The following is a 20,828-nucleotide window of genomic DNA, read 5'->3' on the forward strand; positions in this document are numbered from 1 at the left end:
GCCAAAATCCACTTATTGCTACTGCTATTACGACGGCGAATCTTACTACGCATGCGCCGAGATATAAGGAAGCTTTTAGTTCAGCCACAAACTTCCTAAGGAGATAAATGATGGGAGTTTTGTAGGGGGTTACATGGATTTAACCAATCATGTTGCATTATTAACCCTACGTTGCAATAGGAGGTTATTGGGGAGGATTCATGCATTGTTACATATATTCCTTGTCCTCATTTGTTCTGTAATTGTGTAATATTATTTCAAGCTTTTATTTCTGTTCCGTTTATCATAGTATTGTTTAATATGTGCACTGACTTGTTCTCACTTCATAATGTTGCCTTATGTATCTTACAATATTACGTTACAATTGAGGGTAGGCCACTGAAAGTCTCCTGGGTGGGACTAGAAGGCGGTTTTAGGATGTTTCAAGACCTTTCTGTCAATGACATGAAATTGATGGTATTACATTTTTTGAAATTGATGGTATTACATTTTTCGTGAAATTGGTATTACATCTTTTCATTTTACAGACATTCCAATTTACACATTCATTTTTTCTCCCTTATTTTTTCTATATTCACCTTTACATGCCTGTCTGACCCATAACAATTTCTTGTTCTATTAGGTTAGGTTGGTTAGGTTACGATCCTAACCTCTATTTTACACTTCTAAGATACCTTCCTTAAGGGGGAGTCCGGTCAGGCAACATGTTCTACTAGGTTAGGTTAGGTTGGTTAGGTTACAATCCTAACCTATATGTTACACTTCTAAGATTACCTTCCTTTAACGGGGGGGGGGGGGGGGGGGTACGGGGGGCGGAGCCCCCTGGTCAGGTAACACGTTCTACTAGGTTAGGCTAGGTTTGGTTAGGTTACGATCCTAACCTATATGTTACACTTCTAAGATTGCCTTCCTTCAAGGGGGGTTACGGGGGGGCTGAGCCCTCCCAGTCAGGTAACACATTCTACTAGGTTAGGGTAGGTTAACCCTCTTACGCCGACTGGACGTATTTTACGTCGACATTTTTTGTCTCCCGTGTGCCGACTGGACGTATTTTACGTCGACTTACAAAAGTTTTTTTTAAAATTCGCGGAAAAATACTTATAGGCCTACCAGCTGAAAACTTTTGAATCACGCGCCTTGGGGGATGCTGGGAGTTTCACGGATCAAGGTGTTGTTTTTGTTTTACAATCGTTACGCAGGCGCGCAAGCGCGAATTACTTTCTTGCCGCACTAAAAAGTATCTGTGACACATCTCGGAAATTATTTCGTCACTTTGACATCATTTTTGTACCATTGTAAATTAGCCGTTACATGAAGTATTATATATGAAAATGTGTGCATTTTTATGTAGAATACAACAATAAAATACTCATGATTGTAGCTTTTATCAGTTTTGAGATATTTTCATATAAATAACGATAATTGCCAAAATTTCAACCTTCAGTCAACTTTGACTACCGAAATGGTCGAAAACGCAATTGTAAGCTAAAACTCTTATATTTTAGTAATATTCAATCATTTACCTTAATTTTGCAACTAATTGGAAGTCTCTAGCACAATATTTCGATTTATGGTGAATTTATGAAAAAACTTTTTCCTTATGTCCGCGCAGTAACTCTTCCGAAAAAAAATCATACATGCGATTGTCGTAATGTTTGCACCATTTTAAAATTAGCCGTTGTATAAAGTTTTATATATGGAAATGTGCGCAATTTCCAGTGCACAATAACCAACTAAAAAACATAAACCTCCCATGGTTGTAGCTTTTATCAGTTTTGAGATATTTTCATATAAATAACAATAATTGCCAAAATTTCAACCTTCAGTCAACTTTGACTCTACCGAAATGATCAAAAAACGCAATTGTAAGCTAAAACGCTTATATTCTAGTAATATTCAAGCATTTACCTTCATTTTGCAACAAATTGGAAGTCTCTAGCACAATATTTCGATTTATGGTGAATTTATGAATTTATGAAAAAAATAAAATTTTCTTTACGTCCGAGCGTAACTCTTCCGAAAAAATCATACGTGCGATTGTGGTAATGTTTGCACCATTTTAAATTAGCGTTACATAAAGTTTTATATATGAAAATGTGCGCAATTTCATGTAGAATACAACAAAAAATAATTGAAGGTTGTAGCTTTTCTCATTTTTGAAATATTTGCATATAAATCATGATAAATAGAAAAAAAACCACGTTCAGTCAACTTTGACTCTACCGAAATGGTCGAAAAACGCAATTGTAAGCTAAAACTCTTACAGTCTAGTAATATTCAGTCATTTATCTTCATCTTGAAACAAATTTGAAGTCTCTAGCAAAATATTTAGATTTATGGTGAATTTAGAAAAAAAATCTTTCCTTCCTCCGCGCGCAGATTCTCCGCCACAAATCTCCGAAATGCGTACGTCCCATGCTCGGAATATTTGCTGCTCCGTTTCATATTAGGCATTTCATAGAGTTTTATATATGAAAATGTGCGCAATTTCATGTAGAATAAAACGAAAAATATTTGAAGGTTGTAGCTTTTCTTATTTCAGAAATAATTGCATATAAAAAATATATATAAAAAAATTCGACATTCGGTCAACTTTAACTCATCAGATATGGTCAAAAACTGCAATTGTAAGCTAATACTCTTACAGTATAGTAATATTCAATCATTTGTCTTCATTTTGATAGAAATTGGAAGTCTCTAGGACAATATTTAGATTTATGGTGAATTTTTGAAAAAAATATTTGTTTACGTCCGCGCGTTACGAATTCATGCATTATTTTGTGATAATATTTTCTCTGTGTTGCTTTTATCGTTTTACAATGTGTTATATACCAAAATGTTCGCAATTTAGTGTACATTACAACGAAAAAAAAGTAACTTGTTACCTTTAACCGTTTTGCGCACAGAGCGATTTGAATACAATTATATATGAAATTTCGTTTTTGCGCTATCTATATCGCAATATTTATATATGATAATGATAATTTTTTTCATTTCTGATGGTTGCATACTAAACTTCAGCCAATGACAAAAAAAGGAGCCAAAAATGAACTCTTAATCTTGAAAATTAAGCGCGCTGTGATTTTTTGAAAAAAATATTTTTTCCGCTTCCGCGCTCACTCTGAAACACCTCCGGCACACGGGAGACAATTTTTTTTTTTTACCGCTTTGGCGTAAGAGGGTTAAGTTGGTTTGGTTACTATCCTAACCTACATGTTACACTTCTAAGACTGCCTTCCTTTAGGTTACACAATTTTTACGACTGTCCTCAACATTTCTTGTTATGTTCAATCACCCCCTGAACTGGCCACTCTGATCCTTGAAACTTGATAATATTCTATTCATTATTTACTAAAATGGTCTAAGACTTGTACTTGATAATTTATACTTAAGTACCAGATGCGTAAATACCAGATGTAAAGTACCAGATGTGTAAATACCAATGTAAAAAAACTGTGTATAGATAAATAATATGTTATTGTTATAATACAATTAAGTTTGTTCATACTTACCTGGCAGATATATATATAGCTGTATTTCTGACGTCCGACAGAATTTCAAAACTCGCGGCACACGTAGTGGGCGGCCAGGTGGTAGTACCCATTCCCGCCGCTGGGAGGCGGATATCAGGAACCATTCCCATTTTCTGTTCATATTTATTCATGACCCTTGTCTCCTGAGGGAGGGTGGGCACTCTAATTATATATATCTGCCAGGTAAGTATGAACAAACTTAATTGTATTATAACAATAACATTTTGTTCATGAAACTTACCTGTCAGATATATATATAGCTGAATCCCACCTTCGGATGGTGGGTAGAGACAGAATAGGATTTTTAGGAAACTTAAATTAAGTAAAAGATTTACTTCTTGGTTCCTTACCTGATAGCAAAGTAGACTCTGTGATTACTGTCACTTAAGCCTGCTTCTGCTTTTATCAGAGTTGCCAGCCAGGTTTGGACCTGTAGTGCTGGTGCACTCTGGATGCTCTGTCAACGGGGACGTGACCTCAATGTGACAAGACCATCTAGCCAAAACATATGGCAGTAACACAGCAACCGAACCACCACCTGACCAACTAACCAAAAAACCCCTGACAGTTAAACTAAGGAATGGGAGATTTCACAGAAGATCTCACCATCAACCAAAAACACAATAAAAAACTAACCTAACTAAGCTAAGGGATAGGGAGAGAGCTACCTTCAGCCCCCAAAACTGTGTCTGCCGAAATGTAAGGCCCCAAAGAACTACAATTCTCGTAAATCGTTCTCACATCCCAGAGGTAATGTGAGGCGAATACGGAATTGCTCCTCCAAAAGGTGCTATCAAGTATATCTTTGATAGACATATTCCTTTGGAAGGCAAGAGAAGTAGCTACGGCTCTGACTTCGTGAGCTTTCACTTTAAAGAGGCTCAAATCAGTCTTCTGGCAAGATGAATGAGCCTCTTTAATGACGTCCCTCAAGAAGAAAGCTACAGCATTCTTCGACAACGGCAAATCTGGTCTCTTCACCGAGCACCAGAGATTACCTGAGGGACCTCTTATCTCTTTAGTTCTATTAACATAGAACTTGAGAGCCCTGACAGGGAACAGGGCTCTCTCTGGTTCTTGACCCACGAGACTCGACATTCCTTTGATTTCAAAGCACTTCGGCCAAGATTAGACGGGTTCTCGTTCTTAGCAAGAAAGACAGGCTCAACGAGCAGACAGCGTTGTCCCCCTTGAAGCCCACTAGGCTACTGAACGCTTGGATTTCACTAACTCTCTTCGCCATCGCCAGAGAAGCTAGGAAAAGCGCTTTCCTCGTCAAGTCCCTTAGAGAAGCTTCATGGAGAGGCTCAAAGGGACTTAGCATAAGATGTTTCAAAACCACATCGAGATTCCATTAGGGTGGTCTTGCATGTGGAATCTTGGAGGTTTCGAACGACCTTAAGAGATCGTGTAGATCCTTATTGTCGGAGAGGTCCAGTCCTCTGTGGCGAAAAACGGCAGACAACATACTCCTATAACCTTTAATTGTAGGAACTGCCAATTCTGCACATTTCTTAGATAGAGTAAGAAATCTGCTATCTGGTTCAACAGAGGTTCGTGGAAGAGGAAATTCCTTCCTTTTTGCACCATGCCCTGAAGGAGGCCCACTTAGACTGGTAGACAGCTCTTGAAGAGGCTCTTCTAGCATTAGCGATTGCTCTCGCAGCTGCCTTTGAAAAGCCTCTCACTCTGGCCAACTTTTCGATAGTCTGAACGCAGTCAGAGCCAGAGCGGAGAGGTTTTGTGAAACCTTTTGAAGTGAGGCTGTCTGAGTAGATCTCTCCTCCAGGGCAACGTTCTTGGGAAGTCCACAAGGAAAGTCATGACCTCTGTGAACCACTCTCTTGCTGGCACATTGGGGCAATCAGAGTCAACCTTGTCCCTTCTGAAGCTGCGAACTTCCTCATGACCTCCCCCCATGATCTTGAATGGGGGAAAGGCGTAAAGATCCAGGTCTGTCCAGTTCCAGAGCAACGCGTCCACTGCAATTGCCCCTGGATCCAGAACCGGGGAGCAAGACAGAGGAAGCCTCTTCGTCCTCGATGTAGCGAACAGGTCGACTAGAGGACGTCCCCACAATCTCATAATTGTTGACAGACTTCCTGGTGGCAAGGTCCATTCTGTTGGCAGAATCTGATTTCGTCGACTGAGAAGGTCCGCCCTGACATTCTGAACCCCTGGCCACGAATCTCGTCAGGATCTTGATGTGCCTTGCGTCTGCCCATAGCAGAAACTTCCTCGCAAGGAGAAAAAGGGATCTGGAGTGAGTTTCCTCCCTGATTCTTTAGATATGCAAGGGCTGTGGTACTGTCTGAGTTGACTTGAACGACCTTGCTTGACAGTTTGTCTTAGAAGAACTGCAGCGACAGGAATATCGCTGCCAGTTTTCCTTTACATTGATGTGCCAGGCTACCTGTTCCCCTCTCCAGGAGCCTGACACTTCCTTCCCCCCTCCCCCCTAGTGTTGCTCCCCAACCTGAAATGGAAGCGTCTGAGAACAACACTAGGTCGGGGCTCAGAAGATTTAGGGAGAAGCCCTCTCGCAACTTCTGAGGGTCGAGCCACCATCTTAAGTGGCCTTTTACTTTGTTTGAGATCCTTAGGATCGCATTCAGGTCCTCCTTCGACTTCCATTCTTCCGCAAGGAAAAATTGAAGAGGCCTGAGGTGCAGTCTTCCCAGCGAGACAAACTTTTCTAGCGAGGAAATGGTGCCCAGCAGACTCATCACTCCCTCGCCGAACAAGCTTCTCTCTCTAGGAAGGCTGCGACTTTCTCTAAACCCAGCCGCTGACGTTCCTGGGATGGAAACGCCCGAAAAGCCACTGAATCCATCTGAATCCCAAAGATACACGATGGACTGTGTCGGGGTCAGATGCGAGAGTTGACCAAAAGACCCAGAGACTTTGCTAGGGCTAACGTTAACTGAAGGTCCTTCAGACATTTCCGCCTCGACGATGCTCTGATCAGCCAATCGTCGAGGTAGAGGGATATCCTGATCCCTGACGAATGGAGCCACTTCGCTACATTCCTCATTATTATTGTGAAAACCATCGGGGCCGTGCTGAGACCGAAACAAAGGGCTCTGAATTGCCAAACCCTGTTGTCTAAGACGAATCTCAGGTACTTCCTTGAAAGAGGGGTGGACGGGGACGTGAAAGTACGCGTCTGCAGGTCCAGAGACACCATCCAGTCGCCAGGTCTCAAGGCTCCTAGCACCGACTGAGGCATCTCCATTTTGAACTTGATCTTTTCCACAAAAAGATTGAGCCTGCTCACATCCAGGACTGGGCGCCAACCCGACGACTGCTTCGGCACCAGGAAAATCCTGTTGTAGAAGCCCGGTGACCCAGGTCCAAGACTTGCTCCACCGCTCTTTTTTTCGACCATCTGGTCTAACAGATCGAAAAGGATACTTTTCTTCTCTCCCTGATAAGACGGAGAGAGGTCTCTGGGAGTTGATGTTAAAGAAGGAGGATGTAAAAAGGGGATCTTGTACCCCTGCTCTCTACGATCTTGAGAGTCCAAGGATCCGCCCCTCTCTGCCTCCATGCCTCCGCAAAGAACTTCAGCCTGGCCCCGACTGGCGTCTGAAGGACAAGATCTTCATTTGGTGGATTTGGTTTTAAATGAAGCTCTTCCTCTCGAAAAACCTCTTCCTCGAGGAGCTGCTCTCGAGGGGGGTGCCCCGCGAAAGGGTTGACTTTCTTCGGGGGTTTACTGAATGAAGATGTGGAAGGAACTGCTGGGCGTCTTGAAGACTGTACCAAGAGGTCCTGGGTCGCCTTCTCCTGCAAACTCGTTGCAAGATCCTTTACCATAGCCTGGGGGAAGAGATGGTCCGAAAGAGGCGCAAAGAGCAATTCCGCTTTCTGAGCGGGAGAAACCGACTTCGCGGTAAAATTACATAAAAGAGCTCTTTTCTTTAGGAAAGCCGTTCCAAAATGAGAAACTAGCTCCTCCGAACCATCCCTGACGGCCTTGTCCATACATGACAACACGCTGGACAGCTCCCCCAGACTGAGAGAATCAGGACTTCTAGACTGAGGTCTAAAACTCCCAAGCACCAGTCTAAGAAATTAAAGACATTCAAAGTGCGAAGCAGTCCCTTCAAGTGGTGGTCCGTCTCCACAGGAGTCCAGGACACCTTAGCAGACGATAAGAGGGACCTCCTCTGAGCGTCCACTAAACTGGAGAAGTCCCCAAGAGCGGACGAAGGAACCTTTACTCCCACGTCCTCCTTGGTTTCATACCAGATTCCTCCTTTCCCGGAGAGTCTAGAGGGAGGAAGGGCGAAAGTGGTCTTGCCCTGGTCCTTCCTTCGAGACATGAAATCTTGAAGCTTCTTGAAAGCCCTCTTGGTCGAAAGCGACGTCTTCATTTCGTCAGGGGTCTTAACAGACTTGGAAGACGAAAGTTGAGAGGGAGGAGACCTAGGGGCTGCCGGCTGAAACTTATCCCCGAAGGATGAACGTACAGCCTGACAAGAACCTTATAGTCCGAGACAGCTGAAGCTACATGAGGTTCTCTTCGACTGAAACTCCCTGGACTACTAAGTTCCCCTTCCTCCCTAAGAGGAACTGGAGAACGTCCATCCGGAGAGGGCGTACGTCCAGCAGTCTCAGGCCTGAACAAAGACTTCCGTTGAATGGAAGTACCCGCTTCAAGTACGGAATCGGCCTTACGACGATCCTTAGAAGGACGGACATCCTGCGAACGTAGCGCGTCCTTTGAAGCAACGGGAACTGTCTTAGCAGACACGTCCCTACGAGAGGAAGCGCGAGCTTCCTGACGAGAGGCGCCAAAAGCGTCCTGCTTAGCCAAGCAAGCCGTCCTGCTGAGCATCCTCAAAAAGCATCCTGCCTCGTTCGAAAAGCGTCCTGCTTCGAACGGCGAGCGTCCTGCCAACCGAGCGTCCTCAAAAGCGTCCTGCCGAGAACGCAAAGCGTCCTGCCGAGCGTCCTCGAAAAGCTCCCTGGCCGAGAACCGCAAAACGTCCTGCTTTCGAACCTCGAGCGTCCGCAAAGCGCCCTGATGCCGAGATGCGCAAAGCGTCCTGCTTCGAACGCCGAGCGTCCTGGCGAGCGTCCTCTACAGCGTGAGCGAAAGATCTTACTCGGAGAACGAGAATGGTGACGATCCGGAGGTGGAGAGAGAGACGAACGAGACGAGAGAGAATGAGACTGCTTCGTACCTCTTGACGGGCAGCCTAACGTCCTTTCTACGCTTAGCTCGACTGCTGCTGGGCGAGTCCTCTGAGCCATAAGAGACGTAATCTGGTCCTGAAGGGACACAAGGATATCCTTCGTAGGTGACGAAGGAGCAGAAGAAGGGGGCATGACTGACCCCTGCGAGAAGGCGAGGGGACGCCTCCTTCCTTCTAAAGCAGGTACAGCTACCTGCATCTCAGGTGAACACGCCTGTGCGCGGAAACCAACGTCCTTGTCAGTAGAAACTCTACCTCTCTTCTAAGGAGGAAAAGCGGCATACGCGTCCTCTGACGAAAGTGGTGACATAGGACGTGAAGCGTCCTCAAAACGAAAAGTCCTTTTCAACGGACGCGAGTCTCTCCGAGCGCTCCACCCCTTGCGCGGGGAGGACGCTTCGGAGGACGAAAAGCAATCCTTCAGGACACGCGCTCGTGCGCGCTCCTTGGCAGCCTGGGACTTAGCAACAAGGCCTGCCGAAGGGACGCCAGATCGGTGGGGAGCCCCCGTAACCCTCTTGCGGCTTTCGACATACCCACTCCCTGAGTCCTGGGAGTCCGATAGAGGTCTAGGCCTAGAGGCATTATGGGGCCGATCTGACGCCCCCTCCACAACACTAGGGCACTATCACAAACTTTCACAGGGCCAGTTTCTAAGGCCAACACTTTCGATTCAAGAGCGCGAATAGACTCAAGAATCAGAGAAAGGGTGTTACCTTCTCCAGACACAGCACTGGGGCCCGAAGGCAACAAAACAGGATTAGGTTGAGCAAAATCTACCGGTGTTAGAGGAGGAGAAATGTTACATTCCTTACCTTGTTGTAGAACTGCTCTTGGAGGAAGACCTCCTGACTCTATCGCGCTCCAATTTACGTCGATAGTCTCATACATCTTCCATTTATCATCAGACAAATCCTTGCATCATTGCACCGATCATCAACCAAGCAAACATGCCCCCTGCATTCCATACAAACTGTGTGAGGATCAACTGAAGGTTTAAGAAGCCTCACCTTACATTCACTCCTCACACACACTCTGAAACTCCCAGTACTTGATCCCGACATCATGTACACAGAAAAGCCAATCCAAAATCAAAAACCAATCCACTATTACGCGTGCCAATCCAACAATCCAGAAGTCGATACCAAAAGTCATCCAGATAATTTAAAGCGAGATAAATAAAAAATCCTAGACGGGAGGTACTGTAAACAGTTGTTTCCAGCACCGGCGACAGAAAAAATATGAACAGAAAATGGGAATGGTTCCTGATATCCGCCTCCCAGCGGCGGGAATGGGTACTACCACCTGGCCGCCCACTACGTGTGCCGCGAGTTTTGAAATTCTGTCGGACGTCAGAAATACAGCTATATATATATCTGACAGGTAAGTTTCATGAACAAAATGACAATTTGTCCAAAATTGCATTTTTCCTAACTATACAAACCTGAGGTCCCTTTAAAAACAATAGGAAGTAGCTTAGCGGCAGCTGGAACGGTCGTAAGCTTCGAACAAGGGGAGAACGGTAGTTAACTGCTTGTCCGATCGTCGCGCGCCGCGCGACTGGGAGGTAAACAAATCACTTTTGCTTTTGGCCCATGCAAAATACGCAGAGTGAGGGGTGGCATGAGGAGGGACTTTATGTTAAAGGACCTCAGGTTTGTATAGTTAGGAAAAATGCAATTTTCGACAAATTGTCATTTGTTCCGATACGTAATACAAACCATCGGTCCTTTAACAATAGGAAGACTCACTTCTTGGTGGGTGGAATCTGAGTCTTTGATGAACAGACTGGTGTTCGTCCATCCCTGGAATGCCTCCCTGGTCGTACCGAGCGAGGGATGGATCCAAGCCCTCTGTCCGATTGATCGGGGTGTGCACCGCAGGATCAATGGTCAGACCATCTGGGCCAGAGTTACTAAGAGAGAGGCAAGCGTATCTCTTCGTACCAGCATTGTAAGAACTTTTTTCCTTTACATGAGCAAATGTAAAGTAATGGGTTTGTCTCATGTTGGCATCCACTTCTCCCCCCCCCTTGTTGGAGAAGTGGTGGATATTTACTCCTATCTCTAGTTAAAGAGATAGGATGGAGCTCTGTTGAATAGCTTACCTGCATCTGACTCCTTTCCAGCAAGGTAACGACCGTATCCCTCTGCCCACAGGTAGAGGTAGAAAAAGATGGTGAAGAGAAGCCAGTCACTCTCTCATTCACGCATTCATTCTCCCATTCTCCCGTCATACCAGGAATCGATGCTGCCTTCTGCCTGCTCGGGTGCTGGGTAAGCTTACACAACGTGTTGAGCAGCCACCACAGGTCCCAAGGAAAAACGTATCCAAGGACTTGTGGGCAATATCCCGAAGGTAGAAGGACGTGAAGGTGGTCTGGTTGGCCCAGACACCTGCCTTCAGGACCTGCGCCACGGAGAAGTTCTTACGGAACGCTAAGGAGGGTCCGATACCTCTGACTTCGTGGGCTCTCGGACGGAGCGTACGGATGTCGTCGCTACCATCAGCTTCGTACGCTCTCCTGATCACCTCACGTAGCCAGAAAGAAAGCGTGTTCTTGGAGACTTCTTTCTTTGGTGACCCCAGTGCTAACGAAGAGGCGTCGACACTCAGGCCTGAGATGTCGAGTTCTCTTCAGATAGCGCCGTAGCGCCCTCACAGGACAAAGCAGCATCTCATCCGCATCGTTATCTGTAAAGTCCAGCAGGGAGGGGATCGTGAAAGACTCGAACCTGTCGTCAGGGATCGACGGATTCTGAGTCTTAGCTACGAAGTTCGGGACGAAATCGAGCGTCACAGATCCCCAGCCTCTGGTATGTTTAACATCATAAGAAAGGCCATGTAGTTCCCCTACTCTCTTCGCCGATGCCCAGGGCCAGCAAGAAGAGGGTCTTGAGGGTCAGATCCCTGTCTGACGACTCTCGGAGTGGCTCGAACGGTGCTCGAGTCAGACTCCTAAGGACGAGAGTCACGTCCCACGCAGGGGCCTGAGTTCCCTGGGTGGGCAAGACCTTTCGAAGCTCCTCATAGCAAGGATATCTCGAACGAATTCGTGATGTCCAACCCCTCAGTTTCAGGACGAGCGGCCAAGGCGGCGCTGTATCCTTCGGACGTGGGGACTGAGAGGAGAAAAAAAAAAAAAACTTCTCTCGGCGAAAGAAGAAACACGAGGAAATCCGCTACCTGCTGAAGAGTGGCTCTGAGAGGAGACAAACCCTGTCTACGACACCAACCACAGAAGACGGCCCACTTCCCCTGGTACACAGCTGCAGAGGACTGTCTGACGTGTCCAGCCATCTCTGTTGCTGCGCTACGAGAAAAGCCTCTCGTTCGCAAGAGATGGTGGATAACAGCCAGCCGTGAAGTTGAAGGGACTGGACTGCGCGGTGGTACCGTTCTACGTGTGGCTGGGCTAGAAGGTTGTGCCAGTTGGGTAGCTCTCTCGGTGCGTCTGCAAGAAGAGCCAACAGGTCCGGATACCAAACTTGGCTTGAGGCCGTTTGGGAGCCACCAGGATCATTCTGAGATTGGGAGTGACCAGCGCTCGACTGATCACTTTCCGAATCAGACAGAAGGGAGGAAAGGCGTAAGCGAAGAGGGTTGTCCCAGGGGTGTTGGAGAGCGTCCTCTGCAGCTGCCCATGGGTCCGGCACGGCCGAGAAGAACACCTGGATCTTCCTGTTGTGCCGGGTGGCGAACAGGTCTACGACACGGTCGCACCCCCACAGGTTGAAGAGCCTTTCCGCCCACATCTTGGTGTAGAGACCATTCGGTCCCTATCACCTGATCCCGACGGCTGAGCTTGTCCGTACTACATTCCTCTTGCCTGGAATGTAGCGTGCTGACAGCTCTATCGAGTGAGCCGTGGCCCACTCGTGCACCTGCACCGTCAAAACTGATGGAGCGGAAGAGACACTAGCCCCCCCTGCTTGTTGACATATGCCACTACTGTGGTGTTGTCGCACATAACACCACTGAGTGTCCCCACCCCAAGCGGTTCCCGAAACTCTTGGAGAGCGTTGAACGCTGCCTTGAGTTCCAGGACATTGATGTGAAGGTGCTTCTCGTGATGGTCCCACACACCTGCAGTCAGCAACTCCTCCAGGTGTGCGCCCATCCCTCGGTCGATGCGTCTGAGAACAGAAGCATCTCCGGGGGGGGAGTGCGTATGGGCACTCCTCTTAAGAGGTTCTTGTCGTCGAGCCACCAGGCTAGGTCCTGCCTCACCTTGTCCGTGATAGCCACGGGAAAGTAAGAGGATCCTTGGCCTGGGACCAACTCTCCCCTTAGCCATTCCACTGGAGAGACCGCAGGTGAAGACGCCCGTGAGGGACTAACTTCTCGAGTGACGACAGATGGCCGATCACGACTTGCCATTGCTGTGCTGCCTGTTCCTGCCGCGACAGGAACCGGCCGGCTGCTTCCCTGAATTTGCTGATACGCAAGTCTGCGGGAAAGACTTGCCCTGCTACCGTATCTATCAGCATACCCAGGTACTTCCATCTTCTGCTTGGGTTCGAGATCTGACTTCTCGTAGTTTATCACGATCCCCAGATCGCGACAAAACTTGAGGAGTCGATCTCTGTCCTGTAGCAACTGCGAGCGGGAGCTCGCCAGGACCAGCCAATCGTCGAGATACCTCAGAAGACGTTATCCCGTTCGAATGGGCCCAAGCCGACACCAGAGTGAACACTCGCGTGAACACCTGTGGGGCGGTTGAGAGACCGAAACAAAGTGCCCTGAATTGGTACACCGTCCCGTCGAAGATTGAAGCGAAGGTACTTTCTGGAGGACTGATGGATGGGTATTTGAAAATACGCGTCCTTCAGGTCCACCGAAAGCATGAAATCGTTCCCCCTGATCGAGTCGAGCACTGAGCGTTGCCGCTCCTCGTGAACCGCGTCGTGCGAACGAAGCGGGGTTCAGGGGAGAGAGGTCTATCACCGGGCGCCAGCCCCCCGATGCCTTCTCCACTAGGAAGAGGCGGCTGTAAAAGCCTGGTGACTGGTCCTCCACGATTTCTACAGCTCGTTTCGCCAGCATGGTCTTGATCTCCTGTGAAAGAAGAGCGTTGTCCTTTGCTGATCCCCGGACATTTTAAGTCTGTGATGGGGGGACCGCGGTTTTTGGAGAGAGGGGGGGGCCGAGACTCGAAGGGTAGTAGATATCCCTCCCGAAGGACGTCTACTATCCAGTTCTCGGCGCCGTAGCGCTGCCAGTCGCCCAATGGCTCGCCAGGCACCCCCCCACTTCCCACTCCGGCAGCAGGTGAGGGGGAACGCCGTCCCTAGCGTTCCCTCCTCGTTTCGACTTCTTCCCAACACCTCCTCGGGGAAAGGAGGCCTGGGAGGAGGGCTGGTTGCGGCCTCCTCTCGCAGAAGTCGAAACAACTGGAGTCTTCACACGGGGTTTGGACGGTGCAAACCGTCTTCGCCGCCGTGGAAGCGCTAGCCAAGCTCTTTGGTTGGCCGCAGTTACTCGAGGTTGCTGCCCAGAACCCTTCGAGACTGCCTGGTGGACTAAGCGGTCACTCTCGTCAGTGCGCCGCCGTTCCACCGCAGCGTCCACCATCTCTCCAGGAAAGAGAGCTGGGGGAACTCCTAAGAGGTCCATTTCTTAGCCGAGTGCCGCCTCACGCCCAGCCCCTTGGTCACTCGGGTAAGGACTGCGTCCCTACGCCGAAGAACCAAGTTGGCCCACAGGTTAGCAGTCTGATGGGCGAGGTAAGAGATTGCTCTTCCTCCAGACTGGCACAGTCTCCTAAAAGAAGCGCCGTCTTCGAGAGCAGAACTCCGGAGCCGGCCGCTACTTTGGATATTGTGAGGGACCACAAATCCAACCAGGAAACTGCCTGGAATGCTGCCATAAGCGGTAGATTCAGGGCAAGTGCCTCCTGCTGCGAGAACCATAGGTTCTCCGACAGGAGCTGCTGCAGGGACACACCTGGAGTCAGCCTCGCTAACTCCGGGTTAACCTGTTCCTTTTTCGGCAGTATCGGGTCTTCTGATGGCACGTAAAAACAAAACGCCTCTGCGCTGTAGAGGAGGAGGAAGCAGCTTAGAGGACCGTCCGGATTTCAGCGAGTCCTCCCGTCCTGAGACGAGATTCTCCACCTGATCCAGGGACTGAGTCCGCAAGCTCTGATCGTGGCAACCCCACCGTCATTATGGGCTCCCTCTTGGGACCCCAAAATGACTCGAGCCGGGACGTGGGCTCTGCTGGTGGTAGCGACGATCCTTCCGCGAGGTCATTATGCAGACGCATCAGCTTAATGACCTCTGCGAAGTTCCTCTGTATCTCGGGCGTCACAGCGTCCTGTGGAGTAGGACCGTCCAGTCCCTCCAACAAGAGCATATCCCTCGATACTCCTCCTTCAGAAGGAGGAACAGCGACAGACCCCTGACGGTCGCCTCCAACTACTTGCGCGTACGTCCTGGTCGGTCCTAAGACCGTGCCTGAGCCGTACGGCGTCATAGCTGGGTCACGAGCGGCGCACCTCGTGATCGCTCCTTGGTACCTCGCTCCTCCCGGTATAGCCCGAGGAGGTTGAAGGTACAGGAGAGGCAGACCTGACGCTCCCCCCACGCTCGCTGGCAGGACCAGCGTGCGTAGAGGGCTGCTGCCGATCGTCAACCCGCGGTGACGGTCTAGCAGTAGGCCTAGCGTCGCCGCTCGCCTGGGGCGATTGGCTCGGCTGAGAACGTCGAGACCGCTCTCTAACGTCAGGCGAGCTGCCGCTGGTCACCGTCTCCGCCCGGTCCCATCGGAGCGGCGGACGGGTGACCTGCTAGGCTCCCTTTCGCGTCGAGACCGGCCAGCGTCCTCTCGGCGCGTCAAACCGCTGGTACCAGCCGTGGCTGGTACCGGCGGCCGTGGGGACTCCTTCCGCTCAACCCGTGGGGGCCGGTCAGCGACCGTCACGTCAGCCCGAGCAGCCGGTTGGTCGCTGCGAGAGCGTCCACTGGCCTGGCGAGAGTCGTGTGCACGACTCTCGCCAGTCTTCTGCCCCGTGCCGCTGTCTTGACGGCGAGCTAGCTCGGACGTCGAAAACTTTGGATGGACGGTCCTCTTTAGAAGAGCGTCCACTCGGTGCTTCTCGCGAACGAAGAGAAGCGGAACGAGAGCGGCGAGAGGAACCTGGTTTAGCGGCAGAACCACTAGCACCAGGTGAGGACACACCAGCCGAGGCTGATGCACCTCTGGTCCCCGTCGACTTCTTCTTTGCAGAAGAAGCGACGGGCCCTGCACCCGAAGGAACAGGAGGACCAGCAGAAGAGCTCCCCAGCTCGCCTGAGCGAGCCGGGCCCTTAGAAGCTCCCGAAGGAGTCTCTTAGGGGTGGGGGGAGGAGGCAACCTTCTTCTTCTTCGGCTGTTTGGCCTTAGAAGTCGAAGGGGAAGGAGAGGCAGCCGAACGACGCAGAAGACGATGAAGACGACGACGACACCTTCTTCTCTTCCTCTTCTTCTTCGCCAGCTCCGCAGGACGACGTCAGGTCTTCCATCCAGGAGGGAGCCGGGGCAGTTGCCGAAGCAACAGGGCCCGACTGCACCTGTCCGGAAGGACCTGAGACTGTTACAGCAACACCAGCAGCGGGAACGACAGGAACAGGTCCGGAACAGCAGGCAACAGCAGGAACATCTGAAATGGAATGTGTACCTGAAAAGGAAAGAGTCGCTGGAGCGGCCACAGGTACGGCAGGCACGGCAGGTACCACGGGAGAGCCAGGCGTCCTGTCGACAGTCACCGTCATCCGTGGCACTGGCGGCAGGTCCAGGGGGGTACTCTTTGGGCAGCGAAGTCCGGGGTCGGCAAAGGAAAAAAATCCAGGTGGTGGCTTGTGGCATCGTCCTCCTTTTGGGAACGGCGGGGGCCAATCTTGGCTTTTTGTACTGACCACCGCCGGGTGTCACCAGACATTATATGTGCGTATTATACACAAGATGTGGTGGCCATCTCATCACTCAAGTGTAGTTTAATGTTGGTAGTCGTGGTGGTCACCGCCACCAGAGTGACCACATTGGTGGAAAGTTGGCCAGACAGGGCCGACCCCAGCCAACCGCTGTAGCAACCCCTGGATGCTGGGCACTCCCTGCAGTCCCAGCGACTCCCACACCTGTCCCAAGTCATCCTTCGCTGATGGCACACCTGCGGAAGCAACAGTCGGGTTAATGGGAGGGGCTTCCCCGCGCCTGGGGGGCGAAATATCCCCCCCAGAGCGGACAGAAGACCCCGAATACAGCTGTACATCCGGGTAGCGGACGCCCTCCTCCACACTCGACGGATCGAGAGAGGAAAAGGACTCCGCTACCCCCCCCGCAGGGGAAGGCGCAAACCGTGGGGGCTGGCCGGGAGGCAGGAAAGAGGACGAAGTGTCCGTCACCAAAGGAGGTCACTGGACTTTCCGATGACTTCTTGGCCGGCCTAAGTCTCTTCCTGCCCTCGTACAGCACCCACTGCGCCTCGGACCAGTTCATACAAACCACACATGGTTCGTTGCGGGGGAGCACTCTCGCCCTCGACAAACGAGTACAAACCTCGTGGGGGTCCACCTCAACAAATGACCTGAACCCCCCACATTTACGTCCCTCCAGCCCGGGACACACTCTACGGGCGACTGGAGGGCGCGGTGATATCTCCATTTCCTCTAATTCACTCATTGCAATTCAATTGAACTAGAGAAAGAGTACTTACAATCACTCCTGATATACAGAAAGAGAAAACAAATACTCAAGTTTGAAGCAAACGACAAGCGGGCAGAGCGATGGCGAACACGTCCTTTCCCACACACAAGAGGCCGAAAGCAAAAGTGTTTGTGTGTTTACCTACCCCAGTCGCGCGGCGCGCGACGATCGGACAAGCAGTTAACTACCCGTTCTTCCGTTCTCCCCTTGTTCGAAGCTTACGACCGTTCCAGCTGCCGCTAGCTACTTCCTATTGTTAAAGGACCGATGGTTTGTATTACGTATCGGAACAAATATATTTTCATGTATGTATGGATTATTAGCTCTTATGCAAAATATGGGTCCCTACTGCAAGGTTTCACTGCAATATTTTTTACTTTAATAATAATACACGATAACTTTGGTTTCATAAACATTAAAGAAGCTACAATTACCCCCAAAAAGGCCTCCCTCATTTCCTATACATATTGTCCACCCATTACAATACAGTGTTCATTTTTTTTTCTCACAAACGTGAATATTTACCCCCCAACCCATCCTTCCTACTCTGTTTTGTGGTCTCCAGCCCCCCCCCCCCCCTTTCCTCCTGACAAACTTGCCAGTGTCTCACTTCACTTATCAACCAGCCAGATGGCGGAAGCACTCCCAGGCACCTCCACCTACTCCGGGCCTCATTACTAACTCGACTCTGCCCCATACATGTGTTAACTGTTTCGGGGCAGTATGAAAGGTTGGTAATATACTGTCAAGATCACGGCAGTGACGTAATTTAAAATCCACTTCCACGACCCCAAGACGAGGCTCCATGCCTTCGTGAAAGCGGCTGCTTAACTCTATCCTCCATCCCTTTAAGGTAAGGTTCCTATCTTTATGTACTTTGTTATATTGTGTTGTAGTGTTCCAAAGGTTTAGTGCTTTTGATGTCCGTGATATTTATTGGGAATTATTTACCACCATATCCCAGCATGGCTTTACCAACTCGTACCTCTGCCTTCCTCTTCCGGTAGCCCCCCCACCACTTTACCAGACATAAGGCCTTGTACTCTCATGTAGCCTTCAGAGGTAAATTACGGTTTAATTACAGTCGACCGAATAAATATTACTTTAAATTCTTGTTCAGCAGGTAAAATAAAGGAAAACGTCAACTGCCATAGTCTACTGTACCGCGGAATGCAGGCTTAGAATTACCGGTTGTTTACCCTATACGCTAACATTGTTCAAATGAGTGCTGGGTATTTCTACAGAAGCAGTCCGCACGGACTGCAAGGAACATAACCACGAATGCGACATCCAATAGGGATTGGGGCGTCCAATATATTTCGCCGTGTTTAGTACTGGCCCCCGGGGGTTAATTACAGTCGTCCGAATAAATATTACTTAAAATTCTTGATTAGTAGGTAAAAGTGCATAGAAAAACTGCAACTGCCATAGTCTAGGTCGCTGCGGATAAGTACCCTAGATCTACCAAGTGCTGGGAAGGCTGGGAAAGATGTTGGATCCTTTGCAGTTACGAACGGCACCTCAGGCGGTTGACGCCAAATTGGATTAAAAAACTGCCTTGAAAACATATTTTACGAAGACCTCACATGCTTATTTTAGTTCGCATGGGGCTTTCATATATCACATTATGTTAACGAAACTTCAATCTTTTGAATGGCATGCTTAAATATGTAATTGTATTCTTGTTTAACCAATTAAAGGGATTTCTACAAAAGCACTTTGCACGGACTGCAAGGAACGTAACCGCGGATGTGACATCCACTTGGGATTGGGCTGTCCAATGTATTTCGCCGTGTACAGGACCCCGGGGGTTAGGGTAAAAAAACAAAGCATGGTACAGGGCTGGACCATGTACGATCAATGTGTACAACCCCAAGAAAAGTACATTATAACGCGTCCTGACACCGGAGTAGAGGTCTTTAGCTCCATTTCTCACCAACAACAAGTCGCGTCTGATGCCCATCTCCGATGTCAGGACGCGTTATAATGTACTTTTTTTGGGGTTGTACACATTGATCGTACATGGTTCCACCCCTGTCCCTGCGGTCTTTTTACCCTAATTACAGTCGTCCGAATAAATACTAATTGATATTCTTGTTCAGTGAAGTAAAACTGCAAGTGAATAAGGCTGATCCACGCGATGACGATGGATCCACTGCGGTGTTTCCCCCAAGGCGTTTCAAGTAAAAATTTTGAAAGTGTCATGGAGCTAAGTTGGCACTGCGCATAGCTAGACTTTCATTAACATATGTTTAACATTAAATTATGACATTATTTTGTACTTTGTGAGAAAACACATTTCGAGAGGAAGGTAAGTCTCGAGGTTTTGCTTCCATGACCGATGACTCGAGAATGGTGTCCATCTCCGATGTCAGACGTGTTAAAGTACTTTTTCTGGAAGGCGGGGGTCAACGAGCGGGCAATACTGGCCCAGGTAGTCCACTCGGTTGTTTACCCTACGCCTCATTAGGATCTCCAGTTTAAAATGAGCTTCAAGGTATAGCCAGCCTTGGACGTGACCAGCCCAAGGAGCAGGCCTATAGGGTTAATAATCTACTCATAAGAAGCTTTCATATATTTCTTATAAATAAATATTTTTTAATACTGCCCCGAACTTCAATTTACCACCACTTCTTCAAACACCTATGCGTAGATCAAAAAATAAACCTACGGTCAGAGACGTACCACCATAGGTTACCTTGTCAACCCCGGCGATAGTAGTCTTTAAGCGTCCAAAATTTCGGTTTAAATAGACAAATTACCACAAAAATAACGACATTTCATTAAGGAGGCCACCCTCCAAAACCCTAAATGCTTACCGGCAAATTTGGAGTTATCTCAACATTGCATTTGTGACAAAAAAACCTATTAGAGGACGCAGCTGTCTCAACACCAGCCTCCGCCATTTTGGATTACTTAAAAAAAAAACATTGGTCCACATTTTCGATTTTAATGAAAAGTGAAATTTCAATAATTGTGCTTCATACTAAGAATTAGTATCCAAAAAATATACTACATATATTATACTTTTTAATTTTACAATCTATTTTTTTCTAAGAATATCAATAAGTGCCAAGATCACTTTTTTTTTACAGTGTTTGTGAATGATTTTAACTGTCATCGTCATAAGATTTAATGTTATCGATAAATTGCGCGTCCTATAAGTGATTGTATAATATGCTGTAGATAGTTCTTTTTATACGAAAAAAATTTATCAAAATATTCCGGTGACCTAAATATCTTCATTGAAACGTATTAGGATGACGTCAATTCTGAGCGACGAGTGATGCAATAAAGAATTTCACGCTTTCGAAGTCTAACTAGAAAAGGACAAATAGTAGGCGTGGTTAATATATACGAAGAACATAGCATTTGCATGACTAATGGATATTTTGACGTCTTTGCT

At 48.4% G+C, this 20,828-nt stretch overlaps 1 protein-coding gene across 1 annotated transcript in view; it reads right to left on the reverse strand.

Moving 5' to 3' along the window:
- Window positions 1-20,344, reverse strand: part of LOC135223230 (E3 ubiquitin-protein ligase RNF126-B-like) — a 47,514-nt gene extending 27,170 nt beyond the window's left edge. The window contains 1 exon segment of the mRNA XM_064261722.1: window positions 20,242-20,344. Coding sequence (XP_064117792.1) covers window positions 20,242-20,328 — 87 coding nt within the window. The 5' untranslated portion in view covers window positions 20,329-20,344.
- Window positions 20,345-20,828: the final 484 nt, after the last annotated feature.

Source organism: Macrobrachium nipponense, chromosome 8 (genome assembly GCF_015104395.2).
Source record: "Macrobrachium nipponense isolate FS-2020 chromosome 8, ASM1510439v2, whole genome shotgun sequence".
In the NCBI taxonomy this organism is placed as follows: Eukaryota; Metazoa; Arthropoda; class Malacostraca; order Decapoda; family Palaemonidae; genus Macrobrachium; species Macrobrachium nipponense.